Source organism: Trichechus manatus, unplaced genomic scaffold, assembly GCF_000243295.1.
Source record: "Trichechus manatus latirostris isolate Lorelei unplaced genomic scaffold, TriManLat1.0 scaffold00174, whole genome shotgun sequence".
In the NCBI taxonomy this organism is placed as follows: domain Eukaryota; kingdom Metazoa; phylum Chordata; class Mammalia; order Sirenia; family Trichechidae; genus Trichechus; species Trichechus manatus.
The window spans coordinates 1,163,885-1,179,411 of record NW_004444110.1 but is presented as its reverse complement, the minus strand read 5'-3'; the positions used below and the strand labels follow the sequence as shown (position 1 = coordinate 1,179,411).

The 15,527-nt window shown below is 36.4% G+C and overlaps 1 protein-coding gene and 1 pseudogene across 10 annotated transcripts in view; both read right to left on the bottom strand.

Moving 5' to 3' along the window:
- The window catches only part of LOC101341946 (signal recognition particle 9 kDa protein-like), a 21,178-nt pseudogene extending 20,343 nt beyond the window's left edge, over positions 1-835 (bottom strand).
- The window catches only part of BLTP1 (bridge-like lipid transfer protein family member 1), a 249,850-nt gene continuing 234,975 nt past the window's right edge, over positions 653-15,527 (bottom strand). For 9 of the 10 annotated variants that reach the window (XM_023741142.1, XM_023741148.1, XM_023741141.1 and 6 more), the window contains 12 exons: positions 14,871-15,071; positions 13,931-14,110; positions 11,745-11,882; positions 10,533-10,790; positions 9,495-9,645; positions 8,971-9,128; positions 8,646-8,838; positions 8,226-8,443; positions 4,925-5,176; positions 4,054-4,257; positions 2,387-2,581; positions 655-1,940 (listed from right to left, as the gene is read on the bottom strand). In XM_023741142.1, coding sequence (XP_023596910.1) covers positions 1,798-1,940; positions 2,387-2,581; positions 4,054-4,257; positions 4,925-5,176; positions 8,226-8,443; positions 8,646-8,838; positions 8,971-9,128; positions 9,495-9,645; positions 10,533-10,790; positions 11,745-11,882; positions 13,931-14,110; positions 14,871-15,071 — 2,291 coding nt within the window. In that variant the 3' untranslated portion in view covers positions 655-1,797. Of the gene's footprint in view, positions 1,941-2,386; positions 2,582-4,053; positions 4,258-4,924; positions 5,177-8,225; positions 8,444-8,645; positions 8,839-8,970; positions 9,129-9,494; positions 9,646-10,532; positions 10,791-11,744; positions 11,883-13,930; positions 14,111-14,870; positions 15,072-15,527 lie in introns of all 10 variants that reach the window. The other variant, XM_023741150.1, reaches the window with a different exon arrangement.

Here is a 15,527-nt window from a genome sequence, read left to right as displayed (position 1 = left end):
ACCACGAGTTGGAACTGACTGAATGGCAGCTGGTGTATAGAAGAGCAAGATCAACACAGTATTTCATAAAATGGCAAAGGCTTCATGTAATATCTGAAGTTAAGAGAGAAATCTAGCAGGCTTTCACATGAAGATAGACTAGAGAAGAATTCTAAATTCTAGAGGTTTACTTAGAATCTGTTTTTTTGCACATTAAATTTAGATATTAAGGCAGAGGGGAAAACAAAAGGATTACTAGTAACCTGGTATATGTTGCTGCTATGTGTAAAACTGGATCTACAAAAACCTGCCTATTATATGGCTTCAGTAATTTTACTTAAAATTTCAACTAAGGTCTGATTGGTTTCTTCCAGGCATCATTATTGATTTTACTCTGCCACTAAATTTTCAGCACATCCAGATTGAATAGTAATGGAAGAGCAATTCAATATGTGCTATGCCACCTCTCTTAACATGGTCTTTTGATAATTTAATTTTTTCACTCAAGAAACATTGTCAAGAGGCTATTTTGAAATAACTGCAAGACAAATTTTATGTATTTTTTCTTCATTAAACACCATGATGATTTGTGGTGCAGTGGTTAAGAACTCAGCTGCTAACCAAAAGGTTGGCAGTTCAAATCCACCACCCCTTAGAAATCCTATGGGGTTGTTCTACTTTGTCCTGCGGGGTCGCTATCAGTCGGAAACCACTCAACGGCAATGGTTTTTTTGTTTTAGTATTAACAAATTACATTTATTCTAAGCAATTTTTAAAGATCCCATCTGTATATTCATATGAGGTATGCAATAAATATTTATTGAATAGATAAATGGTCATATACTTTGGAGAACATTCCATATCACTGCACTTCAAACTACCTCATTCTTTTAAACACTACAGAGTATTCCATTCAATGGTTACACCATAGCGTATATATTCAACCAATTCCTTATAGACATTAGGGTCACCACATGTTTTTAAAGGGCAAGCATCTGAGTTTTCAGTAACTCAATGTCAGGCAGCTCATAAAAACAAAACACCAGCACTGAGGTCTAAATAAAATATTTTTTAAAACAAAATGTCCTGCATTCCAAACAGATTAATCATCTTATTCAATTCAGTATCCCCTTTCAGTTATGTATGTAACTCATGCCACTTTACCGTGTAGTTATTTCTTTTTTCATCTAGATTTGTAGTATTTCCCCCAAAGGGGTTTTCTTTTTCTACTTTGTTAAAAATCTCCTTAAAGGCACTACTGAAAATGTACGTAAGATAATGTATATGGAAACACTTTGTAAAGAATAAAACATTATTCAGTGAAAGGTACAGTCATGAGAAAAATGAAGTGTACCTAGCAGATACTCAGTAAATCTGTTACGCAGTCATACAAATAATATGCTGTCTATCTGTGGAAGGGGATTATTCCCATATTTTACTGATTAACTGACAGGATGTAATGCAGTGAAGCTATCCTTTTGCCTCACCTAGAAGCACTTCCAAAAGCAAGGGGGGAGAAAAAGCAGAAAATAGCAGATAAGTGGCTAAACTTTAAAGGTATTTTTTTTGGTAAACCATATTTAACCTGCTACCTTATTCATAATTTTTTTTTGTCATAGTAATCCCATAGGATATGAGGTACAATATATATATGCCCACTCCTTACCTAAGAGTGGTTCTAGATGCCACGTGTTACACTCATAGAAGAAGGAGACACATTCCACCCATTTTATCCCTAGACCAGAAAAATTCATCTAAATGGTACAGACAGCTGCCTTTCCTGCAGCTTGGGGTGGGGGAAGAGGGGAGGAGAATATGCTACTCACCTTTTTCTTTTTCTTTTAAATAAGCTGACACTAAATCATGAAGAAACATGATGAGCTCAGCATCCATAGTCACACAAATGTGGTCTGTAAACTCTGTCACCACACTACATTCTACCTTTGGCTTCAGACTGGCGTCTGCAATGATAAAGTTCTTTTATAGTAATAGATTTCATAAAATAAGTTCCTTCCTCTTCCTGTTAAAAAGGGATTTACATGGGTCTATGCATCCTCTTCACATGAACTATAGAGAAATGAGTCATTTCTGTATGTGATTTATAGAATGGTGATGATAGGTTATTAAGCACATTCCCAGTATATGCTATATATTCACACAACAGCCCTATGAATGATGTCCTATTACTATTCCCCATTTTACTTAGGAGAAGGAGGCACAAATGGGTTAAACAATTTGCTGGAAGTCACAGAGCTAGTAATAAAATCAATCACTTTGAGACATAAAATCAATATTATTACATCATATTAATGTTACAAAAATAATCTGTGGGAAAACAGCAGTAGTTTGAGCTTCCGTTAGAATTTTCTTAGTACCTATAGAAACTAAAGATGATTTTTTCACATACCCTGTAATGAAGGTTCTTGTGGTTCTTGAACATGAATGGATTTAAAGTCAAGCTGCATCCTCGGTAACGCAAAGATAGTTTCAGTTTCATGATTGTAGCTAGAACCTCCTCTGAATCCACTTAACAAACTAGAATTTTTCACAGTGGTGCTACTTTCAGTGTTATTAGCATCGACATTACGAAGTAGGTTTAGCTCTACATGCATAACAATAAAGACAACAAGAATTAAACCAGTAGGCATTGATAATCAGTTAACTTTCAAGGTACTATGATACGCAGAACTTTTTTCACTTCAAAAGTTAGAAAGTTCAGAGTCACTTTTTGGTTTTAAAAAAAAACAGGGAATAATATATACATCGGTATTCTCAAGACTAAAGCTTTGTATAAGATTTAGGATTAATCCACTACATTTTTTTGGTTTCCCTAACTTTAAAATGAATGTTGTTTTCAACTGAATTCATGTCTAAATTTAACAATTAAAATTATATCCCAAGTTGTCCATAGAGTGAACCCTCCACTCTTACAGAATTTGGGATTAAATGTGACCTTGACCTTGAAATCAGGTAGAAGTCTTGATTTTCCCATAATATAAGTGCTATGGTTAGACTATGGCTTTCTCACAAAAATCTGCATTTCTCTAGGTACACAAACAACAGTCCCATATGCTAATAGCCCCTCCAGAGCATCCTAGCCAGAAAAAATCTCCTCCCCCAAATCCCTATTTAGAAGACTAGTCAATACAGGCATAATCTTCTAATTTACTTTCTTATCTGCCTTTATTCTTAGAACATTTAAAAAAGTCTCTATTGAATCTGTGGGATCTCCTATTCCATGGTAACTATTTTCTATGGGGCCTAAATCATCTTTTCCATTTTCACTAAAATATTCAAGTTTTAACATGTCTCAATTCAGTCAGCTTTCCAATACAGATGAGATGATTGGTAAAAGCACTACTGTAAACTCAACTGTAAGAAAACAGCCATAAAATAAGAGGTCCCATGACTACATTACTGTAAGATTGGTGAATCTAATCAAAGGAAAGAACGCATCAAAAACACTGTGAAACTTATGACTTAATAGGAATAATATTACTTGGTTTCATTCGTTCTAGTCATTCCAAACATTAAATCTGTGGCATTCTACTATTTAGCTGAGTTAATGTTTCCAAACTTCCAATTTTTGCCTTCCTACAAATATATTTTCCAATGATAATTATAATTATTTAAAATAAACTTTATTTTGAATGTTTTAAGTTAAATCTAATATAATTTGAGAGTCTATGAGCTGTTAAGATGCCCTGGTGGCGCACTGGTTAAGCGCTTGGTTGCTAACCAAAAGGTCGGCAGTTTAAACCCACTAGCTGCTCTGTGGGAGAAGATGTGGCAGTCTGCTTCCATAAAGACTACAGCCTAGAAAATCCGATGGGGCAGTTCTACTTTGTCCTATCGGGTCACTATGGGTTGGAATCAACAGCAACGGGTATTAGATGTTACACTTACCAGGCTGCTGAATCATGTACTAAACAATCGGTACTTATGTCAGAGGAGTAAAATAAAACTTTTTAATTAAGGAAATGAAAACTACCTCCACTTAAATTCTAAATACAGTCAACAGAACCCAAAGTAGAAAAGACAAAATAATTCTCTCCAAAGAAATTAAATTTTAACCTTCATTCCTCGTGGCTGTAACATAATTGAACCATTCTTTCACGCTTGCTACTCCGTGGGGTGGATTTTCATGGCGACGCCGTGTTATCTTAGTTATAGTTGCCATGGGACTTTCCAAAGCACCGCATGGTTTGGTAACCATGGTATTATGACCCAGATGAAAATCCAATGTTTGTACAATATATGTAGAATGATCACTGGCACCTGATGAAAAACAAATGTTTTTTAAAGTTAACAACATATATTTAGGTATAAAAAAAGTTGTGGCCCCAGAGCAGTAAATTTAGCTATGTCATACACAGACAGGTAAGGCTGTAAGACTGAGTGAGGATTAAGGAAAAAAAAACTCACAAATAATTTTTTCCTTTTATTAATTGGTTTTACCCCCAGTAAGATGAAGAGCAGCAATCATTTCTTTATTCATTATTAAGAAACCATCAAGTAGGCAATTATAGCTAAAAGGGTCTGGGCTAAATCGAGGTATAAAGCACAGCCTTGCCCATAAAGTTTTTACAACGTAGTCTTGACCGGCAAATAATTTCCTCATGTCTTCTCTTCTTGTTTTAATAATATTTACAAAGATTATTATTATGACCGCTGCCAGCACAGTTGCAGAAACTTTGACTACGTAAAAAACGGAGTAAGACGACAAGTTCTGAAATAGATCCTTTAACGTGTTCTAGACTTCACTGACATCACCTCATTGGCAGTGAACACCCTGACATGTCAGGTACATGATAACAAACAGAGATGAACTTCAGAAATATTAAAAGAAAAACAGACAAAAGCGGTAAGAAAGGAAAATTACTTTGTCATTTATAATCATATCAGAAGACAGAAAAAAGTAAAAGCTAGAAATGTGTCAGTTTACCATCTTCCCAGATTTTCTGAGCTTCAGTCCAAAAAGCAATATTTGGTTCTTCTAAATGAAAAAGGGCCCAGGATTTTGAACGGAAATTTGGACCGTGAAAACAAGCCAGTGTCATATGATTTCCATGTAAGCTCATTGACCCTCCAAACTGCATTCCATCTTCTGGTAATGGAATCTGAAATAAGGATATGTGGCATCCTGATACCACCTTCAATACTCCGGGCCAATGACGATGATGAGCTGCATCAAGCACTGCAAAAAACCAACAGAATTTATCCTGAAGTGCCTCATGAATATTCTGATTAGGGGAGTAGGAAGGCAGCAGGTGGTTACTTTCTACAGCTGAACATGACTTTAGTGTGGGAGGGAAACAATTACCAGCACCTGCTCAACATGAAGCAGTAGCTAGTAAAGAGACTGGAAAAAGATGCTACATGAGGATGGATAGAGGTAAAGGAAGTATGTAGTAACTTACTAATATTAATTACAACTAACACTTCTGTAATGATTAATGATTTACAAAGTGCTTGACTTCAATTTATATAATTCTGACAATAACCTTGTAAACTAGGTATTTATTTCATCTTGACAATTTTCAAGTGAAGAAACAGAAGAACAGAGGGGTTAAGTGAATCAATGATTGGAAGACCTAGAAATCAAATGCAGATCCCCTGATTTTAAGTCTACTGTTTTTTACTCTTCTGTATCCTTGCTACTCAAGATGAGGTCTGAGGACTAGCAGCATCAGCATCACCTGGGAGCTTGTTAGAAATCCACTTCATACCTACCCTATCAGAATCTCTATTTTAATAAGATTGCCGCGGGTTTCAGATGCACATTAAAGTTTGAGAAACACTGATCAAGAATAAAATTCATATTCATATTTTCCCACTTATGCCAGTAATGTCCTTTTTGGCTGTTTTTATACACTGTATTTACTTGGCACATCTCTTTAGTTTCCTTTAATCAAAAACAATTTCCTAAGCCTGTTTGTTTTTCATGACAAGGACTTTTTTGAAGTGTCTGGTCCAAGTGTTTTGCAGAACATCCCTCAATTTGTATATGCCTGATAAAAATTCTATTTTAAAGGAAATACAGAGACTAGAGGAACAAATCAAATGATGTATTGCATTGGGCAAATCTACTGCAGAAGACCTCTTTAAAAGTGTTAAAAAGCAAAAATGTCACCTTGAGGACTAAGGTGCTCCTGACCCAAGCCATGGTATTTTCAATCGCCTCATACACATGTGAAAGCTGGACCATGAATAAGGAAGACCAAAGAGGAATCGATGCCTTTGAATTATGGTGTTGGCAGAGAATACTGAATACATCATGGACTGCCACAAGAATGAACAAATCTGTCTTGGAAGAAGTACAGCCAGAATGCTCCTTAGAAGTGAGGATGGCAAGACTTCACTTCACATACTAGGGACCAGTCCCTGGAGAAGGACATCATGCTTGGTAAAGTAGAGGGTTAGTGAAAAAGAGGAAGACCCTCAAGGAGATGGATTGACACAGTGGCTGCAACAATGGGCTCAAACACAGCAGCAACTGGGAAAATGGTGCAGGAACAGGAAGTGTTTCATTCTGTGGTATGTAAGGTTGCTGTGAGTCGGAACCGACTTGATGGCACCTAACAACAACAGAGGAACAATAACAGAAGCAACTGAAGAGTTCTAGAAGGTAAGACATTCTGTGGGACAAGTGGCTAGATCCTGTCAACAAGTTAGGTCATAAAAAAAGGGACTGTGTTCAATTAAAAGAGTGAACGAACATAACCAGATCTAACCTGTGATCTTGGACTGGATGCTGGTATGGACAAACCAGTTGTAAAGGCTATTTTTGGGTCAGTTGTGGAAATCTGAATGTGGTCTGAATATTAGAGGAGAAAATTAGCAAAACAGAAAGTTGGATACTGTCAGCTAGAAAAAGGTAACAAAACAATAGGAGCAATATTTTGCTAAAAAGTATACATATATCTATCGATATAGAAAAGTTTTTGGAAAGATATACTCTAAGGTATTAAGTGGTGATTTCTGGGTGGGTGGAATATGATTTTTTTTTTTTTTGGATTGTATGTATTTCCTAGTTTTCTTCACTGCATATGTACTACTTTTATGATAATAAAAAGTTATTAAAATGTATCCTAATTCTGACTACTTTCTATCAGTCCACTCAAAGCCAACATAATCTCTTGTCCAAATGATGGCAGTGGCCTCCTAATGATCTCCTTACTTCCATTCCAATAAAACCCAAAACCAAACTCGTTGCCATCAAGTCAATTCTGACTCATAGCTATGAGTCCATTCCAATGTTATCCGCTTATTGTCTGTTCTCCACAAAATGACCAGAGTGATGCTTTAAAAGGGATATTTAAAGAAAAAAAGTAAATCAAATGATGTCAGCTCTGTTCAAAACTCTCCAATAGCTATCCTTTGTATTAAAAATCTGATCTGTGGCCCACCTCTCTGAATTCATGTCTAACCCTTTTCTCCTGGCTCGCTCTGCTCCAGTCACGGTGACCACTTTCATGTTCCTCAAACAAGCCCAGTTTGTTCCTCCTACTGCAAGAGATTTGCATCCCTCAGTGGCCCCCATGCCTGGAAGTTATCCTCTCTACATATCTTAACCTACTTCTTTCACTTCATTCATTATTTCCACTAAAATGTCCCTTAGAGAAGTTTTCCCTGACCACCCTATCTAAAGCAGCTACCTTCACACTCTACATCATTCTTGATCTCTTTCCCCTGCTTTGTTCTTTTTTCAACCCGTCTCTCTACCTGAAATAATCTCATTAGTGAAGTAGTTATGGTCTGTCTCTTCCCTTAGAATATAAGCTCCATGAGGGTAGGAACTTTGTCCCCCACCAGATCTCCTACACCTAGAACAGTGCCTAAGCACATGGTTTTTACTTAATAAATATATGCTGACTGAATTGAGTGAAAAGAATGATCCACCTACTGTCATAGAGCTCAGAAATTCAAACCCAGACATTCTAACTCCATAGCCTCGTTCTAAACTAGAACATGATACTGTCGTAGTTCGTATTCAAGAGAATGGAATGGGTATGGTTGCAGACAAGTTAATAGCACAGAGAGAGGATAATAAACAATGACTTCCCAAGGATGGCCTCTATTTCCACTAGCAGACAGGTTCTTTGCTGAGTAAAGGAGCAGGGAAATGGGACTACTTTGTGAGTATGGTATATAGATTATTATTATTACTATTACTTTTTATTAAAATTGTAACATATTTACTGAAAAATAAAGCATATATAAAAAGACTTAGTTCTAATTCTTACATTGTTCTTGTGAACTTTTCTCTAGGTTGTTAGTCACTGTTTTAGGTGGAAGGTAAGGAACTGGTCCCCAGGTAGACAGGGCTCGTTTGCTGGTGTCAAACTGCTGTGTGAAAAATTCCTGGAGCTTCATTCCTATTTTTATCAGGTCTGGTGTGGTTGATCTTGATATCATTACTTGGAAAATATCCCACTTCAAATCTCCATGGACAAAAATTTCACTAGAGCATAAAACAGAATCTTTATCACATTTCTTAGAAGTACAAGAAAAATTATCTTCCCTACCCAGCTTTTTCATTCATAATTAATTTCATAATATAAAATCATTTTGCAGGAAAAATGAATTGTTTTAGTTTTCTCACTGGATGATAGAAAATAAGAGCAGCCCTGTAAAGTGTTCAAAAGCAATGTTTTACTTAATACCTTTTATCAGTCATGCTTGAATCCAATGCATTATACAGGTTTACTTTCCATTCATCCTGAAGCTTAAGATCGGCATTACTGAAGATCCCCATAAGGATACTTGAGCCCATGTAATCAACTCGAGCTTCAGTAGAACCCATAGTAATCTGAATTTTGTGACTGGGTTGCTGATTTGGATGTTCAGAGATGTGAGCTAAAAGAGAAACAATAATTGCTTTTCACAGAAATGCCTAATGGGAAAAACTCATCAAAATCAATTTTCAAAAACCTTTTCTCAGTAAATTTTTTGGAGATATAATAGATCAGTTGTAAAATTTCAACATACCAACCATCTCCAAAGCATTGACATCGATGGTCCCTCCAACTACGCCTCCTTTAGAATCTAACTGTGATCTTCCCAGACCCACAGACATGCTAATCTCTCGATCTCGATTACTTCCTACTGACAGGCGGCCTTGGCTCTTCAAACCACTAGTTGTCCAACTGAGAAAAGGAAAAAGGGTTATTAATTAGACATATGGCTGCCAATGTTGTGAATTAAAACAGACGATTTAAATAAAAGGTCAAGTGTTATTTCTTATATGTGGCAAATGTTTGAATATTAACATTGATGAAGAAGCTTTCTTCCCATCTAGAAAATTACTGTTTTCCTTCTTTCTAGAGGAAATATATTTTATATTACAGTATCCTTGGGATTAAGCCATTTTTAGGATAACACTATTTATATCTTTTATCTATCATTTTTGTTGTCTCAAATAACAGCATATAAAAGGTTTTGAATTGCTTTACTACAATAAAAAAATTACAACTAATGAGTGAACATTTTTTCTTTGCATATGAACAGCTTACGTTGTATTTCCCATTACATTACTCATATTCATTTGAACGTTTAATTGCTTCAAGTTGATAGCAAACACGACAAGTGTTTCCCACGGGGTCCCTTGTTGGCTTGCTGCTTTGTTTGATTTGTTAAAAGGAGTTGATGTTTTTGAAAGTGAATCTGAAAATAGAAAAATCAAATGTTCATTTGGAAAGATGCCCAGCCAATTAAAAGGAAAATGCACTCACCACTATAATCAAAAAAGTAAAAATATGATATTCTTGTATTATAACCTCACATTTAATACTTGCCATATTGCCTTTAAAATAATACTGAATGCTTAGTAAGTTCTGGCAACTTTACTTCTTGAAAGCTCATAAAGTTCTATATAACTTCCATTTTATATGAGGAAATACTGGGGTGCAAGGGACATAGCAGAACAGATAATTCATCACTCTGGGATCTTCTTAATAAAGGAGATAATCATAAGGTACCACTGCCAAATTAAGGGCTTGAAGGCAAGGACAATTCTGAAATCCCAAGGCTGGCTGGGGTGCCTGTCTTCTGTGTTCTTATGAACCCAGTGTATATCTTGAATCCTCCACTTGTTCGTTATACTCTAATTTTACCTTCTGACAAAAACTATGCCATTATTTTTCACATGTTCAGGCACAAGTACACTGCCTGGAACATAAAAGGATTCAAAAAACACTGGCTGGAAAAAAGAATGACTGACTGAATACGAAGATCAACTTTCTCAATATGAAAGCATCTCTTGGGACTTTTACAACACTGTAGGCTTGTTTTCTTTCTGAAGATGATTGTACCATATGTAGTACACTAACAAGATGCTTATTCCTGTCTCCCAATCCCCTTTCAAAGCTACCAGCCATCTAGCTGTCTCTTCTGCTGGCAATATCTTAAGTTTTGTTTTTTTTTAAATGGTCTGTCATAAAAACCTGTAAGAGTACATTTCCCTGCCCTTGGGGCAGAAATCTGGGGATACTAATTTGAATTTCTGTCTTAGGGCACTGGCAGACTCCTGATAACAAAGAGAGCAGAGTTACCTCTAAGGGGAACTGAAGAATCAGACACGCTCCTTGATCTTATGGAAGCTGGGGATTTTAGGCTGTGTGCTGCCGTCCCTGGTGACATGGTGCTGTTTGTTACATGCTCATTGAACACATTAGGTGACTGAGGCATGTGGGTGAAGGAGGCTGACTGACTGGGCTGCTCCCAGGTCCTGCAGTAAGCTTTTCTTGACGATTCAGGGGAAAGGTGCTGGCTCACCCCTTCAATGGAATCAGGTGTCCCTGGGCCAGATGCTAGCAGATAAGTAAGAGGAACAAACAAAACAAAGCCATTTGTAAAATCATCATGTTACAAAAAAAAAAAAATAATGTTTATCCATCCATCATTTCAAATTATATCACAAGTTCTTTCTAGTTTTCTGTTTGGTAACTATAGAGCAACTGACAGTTTGCAGAGTCCATTCTGGCAAGTTATTTTATTTACTTCTCAGAGAAACTCCATGAGATGGGCAGGATAGGCACTCGGTTCCTATTTTATAGATGAGTGACTAGACCCAGGTTTTCCAATATTGTCTACAGTATTACGCTGACTGTCACTTCTGAAACTCTCTTCTTATGCACAACATACTACTACAATGACATGTAAGTGCAAGCATAAAATGCAAGCAAGATGGTGGCATGCCCCCAACATTTTCTCTTTTCCACCCTTACCTGATTAACATGGTTAGCTAAATGTATTTCTACATTTTCAGATTTTACAAAGAGTACAGAGTAATCTTTATAGAATAAAATGCCAGCTAGAATGTAATCTCCAAGAAGGGAAGGTTTTTGTCTATTTGGTTCTATGATATGTCCCCAGTGCTAATGTATCCCAAGTATCTGGCACATCTGTTGTTGTCTGCCATCAAGACGATCCTGACTCATAGCCGCCCTATAGGACTGAACAGAACTGCCCTACAGGGCTTCCTAGGCTGAAATCTTTATGAGAGCAGATTGCCAGGTCTCTTCTCTCACAGAGCGGCTGGTGGGTTCAAATTTCCCACCTTTCAGTTAGCAGCCAAGCACTTAACTATGCTACCAGGGCTCCTTCTGGCACATTAGAGAGGTCAATAGACACTTCTGAGTGATGGGTGAATCTCACGGTACTACTTACCAGATAAGAGAAAGTTTGCGTTATCAATCATGAATCTTGTTACTATTATAACCAAAATTAACAGCAACCTAATCATAATTACATGATAAACTTACTTGGCAAATTTATAGTTTGGTCTCCAAGGAAAAGGCGTCTTGCAATACTTCTCCTATACCAGGCTCTCGGAAATGCCAGAATTTCACTGAGTCGGCGCATGTCATATTTAAACGAGGCAGACCCTATATCACAAACAGCTGATACATAAATAAATAAAATTTGTTAGAACTTGGAAAAAATTTACAAAACCTTGAATATTCTCACAATGTAGGCATAATAAGACATATAGCTGAATTATAATTACGTTACAATTCATGAAATATCAAAATAAGTTACATATTATGGTTGGTGAGTGATACTGTCTTCCACAAATTACAGAACTAGCACATTCTAACATTATTAATCCCATTTCCTTTCTTGAGACAAGGTCAGGTTGGAATTTTATTATCACTTTATCATGAAATTCCCAGAGAGGTATTAAAGATCTGTCTTACAGCCAGCTTTCAACTTTAACATAGGGTTCTTCTCAAATAAGGAAAACAAATTATCAAGATGAGCTAGGATACAGATTTCCTCAAAAGTACTTACAAACTGATAGCTGTATGGCAAGGACTACTATGTTCCTCTCAGACAAAAAGCAGTGACTTGTCGGTCTGAGAGCATTCTGATGGGTTCTGCCACGAGCACTCCTCTGCTCCTGCTTTTTGTGCTCTTCTGCTCCTCACCATTATGTCTGTAGAATTCATCTGCCAATGACTCCCACATCTAAAGTTTCTGTTTCAGCCTGAGCCCAGCCCATCAGCCAGTTGCCTACGGGGTGCTTCTACCTAAATATCCTACAGGTATTTCCTTCTTTATTTTCTATATTTACAGTTAATGGTCTCACTGCCCCCTCAGTTACCTAAGACAGAAGGCTGAGGCATCCTTGTCTCCTCTACTGCCCTTCCCACAGCTTGTCCTCAAGCTCGTGGACCCTCCTGTATCTCTCTGGAACCACCTCCTCTTCTCCTTTTTAACTGTCACAGTTCACAGCCTTCATCTCCTATTGCTGGGTCTATGTCAACAGCCTTCTGAAGCGTCTTTTCTCTCTCATCTTCCAGGATACCACCAACTCCCTTTCTAAAACACCAATCTGAAAACATCATTCCACTTCTTAAAAACCTCTAATGGCTTCTCATTGTCCAAAGGGTCAGAATCTGATTCTTTAGCTTGGGATACAAGTCCCCCACAATCTGGTCCTGATCTATTTTACCAGCTTTACCCCTAACAACTTCTCTTTCCCTCTGTCCTGACCTACTTTGTACAACCAATTAAATGTTCAGTTATACCTATACTTCAGTCATAATGAACCAAAAGTATGTTTTAAAAGCATACTTTCTGATGCTTCTGTGTCACTGAATACCATGTTGCTATAGCCAAGAACATTTTTACTCAATTTTCAAGATTTAGCCCAAATATCATTTCCTTTGTGAAGCCTTCTCTGATCTCCCACATAAGACGGCATTTATTGTTTCCTCTTCTTTATATAAACCTCTGTTGTAGCATTTATCACATTGCATTACCGTTTATCTCCATATAAAACCTTGCCTTAATTCATGTTTGTTCTCCTCAATCACCTAGCACAGTGCCTGGCACAAGTTCCTGTAAAATACTGGTTCAGTGTATGTTTGCTGAATGAACACTGGTTGATCATATATACCACATCTGTTCAATTAATAATTATAGAACTTTACACTCACATAGTACTCTGAATTTTTAAAAACATTTCACATGCATTTGATTTTAAACACTCATATCACAATGCAAAAAAGATAAGTGAATAAGTGATTGGCGCATAGTCATACAGCTAGTTTTAAAGCTAGAGATACAAACACACAACTTAAGATCTTCTGACATCAAGTATAGTGTTTTTTTTTTTAACATCACTCATCTTCCTTTAGTGTTTTAAGAATTTAAATTAGAAAATAAAAATAAAAAAAACAAACAGCAGAAATTTTACCAATTCATAGTAGAGAAGCAGTGAAGAAGCACATTTCAGTGATTTAATTAGGTGTATTTTGGCCCTTGAGTGATAAATAATATTTCAAACATTTATCATTTGGATTCATACCTCTCCTTTAAAAATCAACATCATCAAAAGCTTAACATTATTAAATATATTTAATATGCAAACACTGTTAAAAGAGAAGCCACCATTTAATTCTGGAAAATAACATTTTGATTTAAAAACTATAAAATTGAATACCTGATATATTTATTAATGTAGTGTCCATTTTGCTTGCAGACTTGCTTACAGACTGACTTTCAAAAAATGACGCACCTCCTGAACGTCTTATCCGAGACAAACTCACTTTTACAAATTCAAGGTTAATACTGAGGGAGTCTTTCCGACCAGTGACTGAAGTGGGTTCCTCATCCACATTCCCTTTAAAAAAAAAAACCACACACACACACACACATATATGTATATGTACATATACATAAATACACACAACTATCTAGTCAGATGAAAATTACTCCATATACTGGAAGATGCCATCAGTTAAATTCAAGCAGAATAATAAGCATTAGAGTTCCTAACAGTAGTTGAATGGGTTCAATACTATACACATGACTGGTGAGTTTTACAACCATTCCCCAAAGACACAAACTAGAATTGACGTGGAGTGTATGTCTTCGTTATTTATGTAAATATTAATGGAGACATTCACTAATACCAAGATCTTACGTAGTTCCAGTAGTTCAACTGAACTTTAAAATGCCAGTGAAATTTAAGTTTTCTAAATGACTTAATTGTCTCATTTTAAATTAATGTGAGCTGCACACATTAAGATTTTACTATTTTTACAGTATAAATTCTTATACAAATAGAGAGTTATTTGGTAAAACATTTAAACATTTAGTAACATAAGTAACCTTTGATCTTCAATGAGATTACTGTGTTGTATATATCATCTATACAATTTTCTGAAATTTTTTATTCTTGTGTAATTAATATACTTGAATCACTTATTTCATATTCCTATTTAGTCTACAGGGACAAGATGGATCTTATCAAAAGGGAAAATATAAAAAGTTTCTGATCTTGCATTGTATCCATTATTAAAGGCACCATGATTTCTAAAAAGATGAAAGCTTGAAAAGATGCAATAAATTTGAACAAGACACAGACATGCTCAGTATACCTAATCCTCCTGATACAGGTGTGAGTCCAGAAATGGCAGTTTTTTGTTTCCCTGCTCCATATGGATGAAATACATAAAGGGAAAAGTCAGACATGCATGCAGTGAAGCTCAAGCCAGAGGAACTGCTGCTGGAACTGGTCAGATCTGACTGACTACTACTATGTCGACTTCTGCCAAGAGGGCTGCCTAATCCTGATGAACCTACAGTGGACACAAGAAATCCAAAATATTTATAAGCCACAAGGAAATAAAAAAAATCCAGTCACTAATATTATGTTCTCAAAAACCAAACATAACTGCAAAATAAGTGGAAACACTCAAAACTTTACTACTCATTGCTGTCGAATCGATTCCGACTCATAGGGATCCTACAGGACAGAGTAGAACTGCTCCATAGCGTTTCCAGGGAGTGGCCAGTGGATTTAGCGGCCAAGGCTTAAGCACTGCGCCACCAGGGCTCCAAAAACTTTACTACATCAATAGATTTAAATTTTGAAATAGAAATGAGGACTTAGGATGCATTTTCCAATTACTTTTCTCTGTAAGCCAGAGCTGAATACTCTCCTGACCTTTAAAATAATTATTTGTATGTATGCTTAGCCAACTATATGGTTCCTTATTTCTTTTCTCCTTTGCTCTACTGGAAGCAGGCAGTGG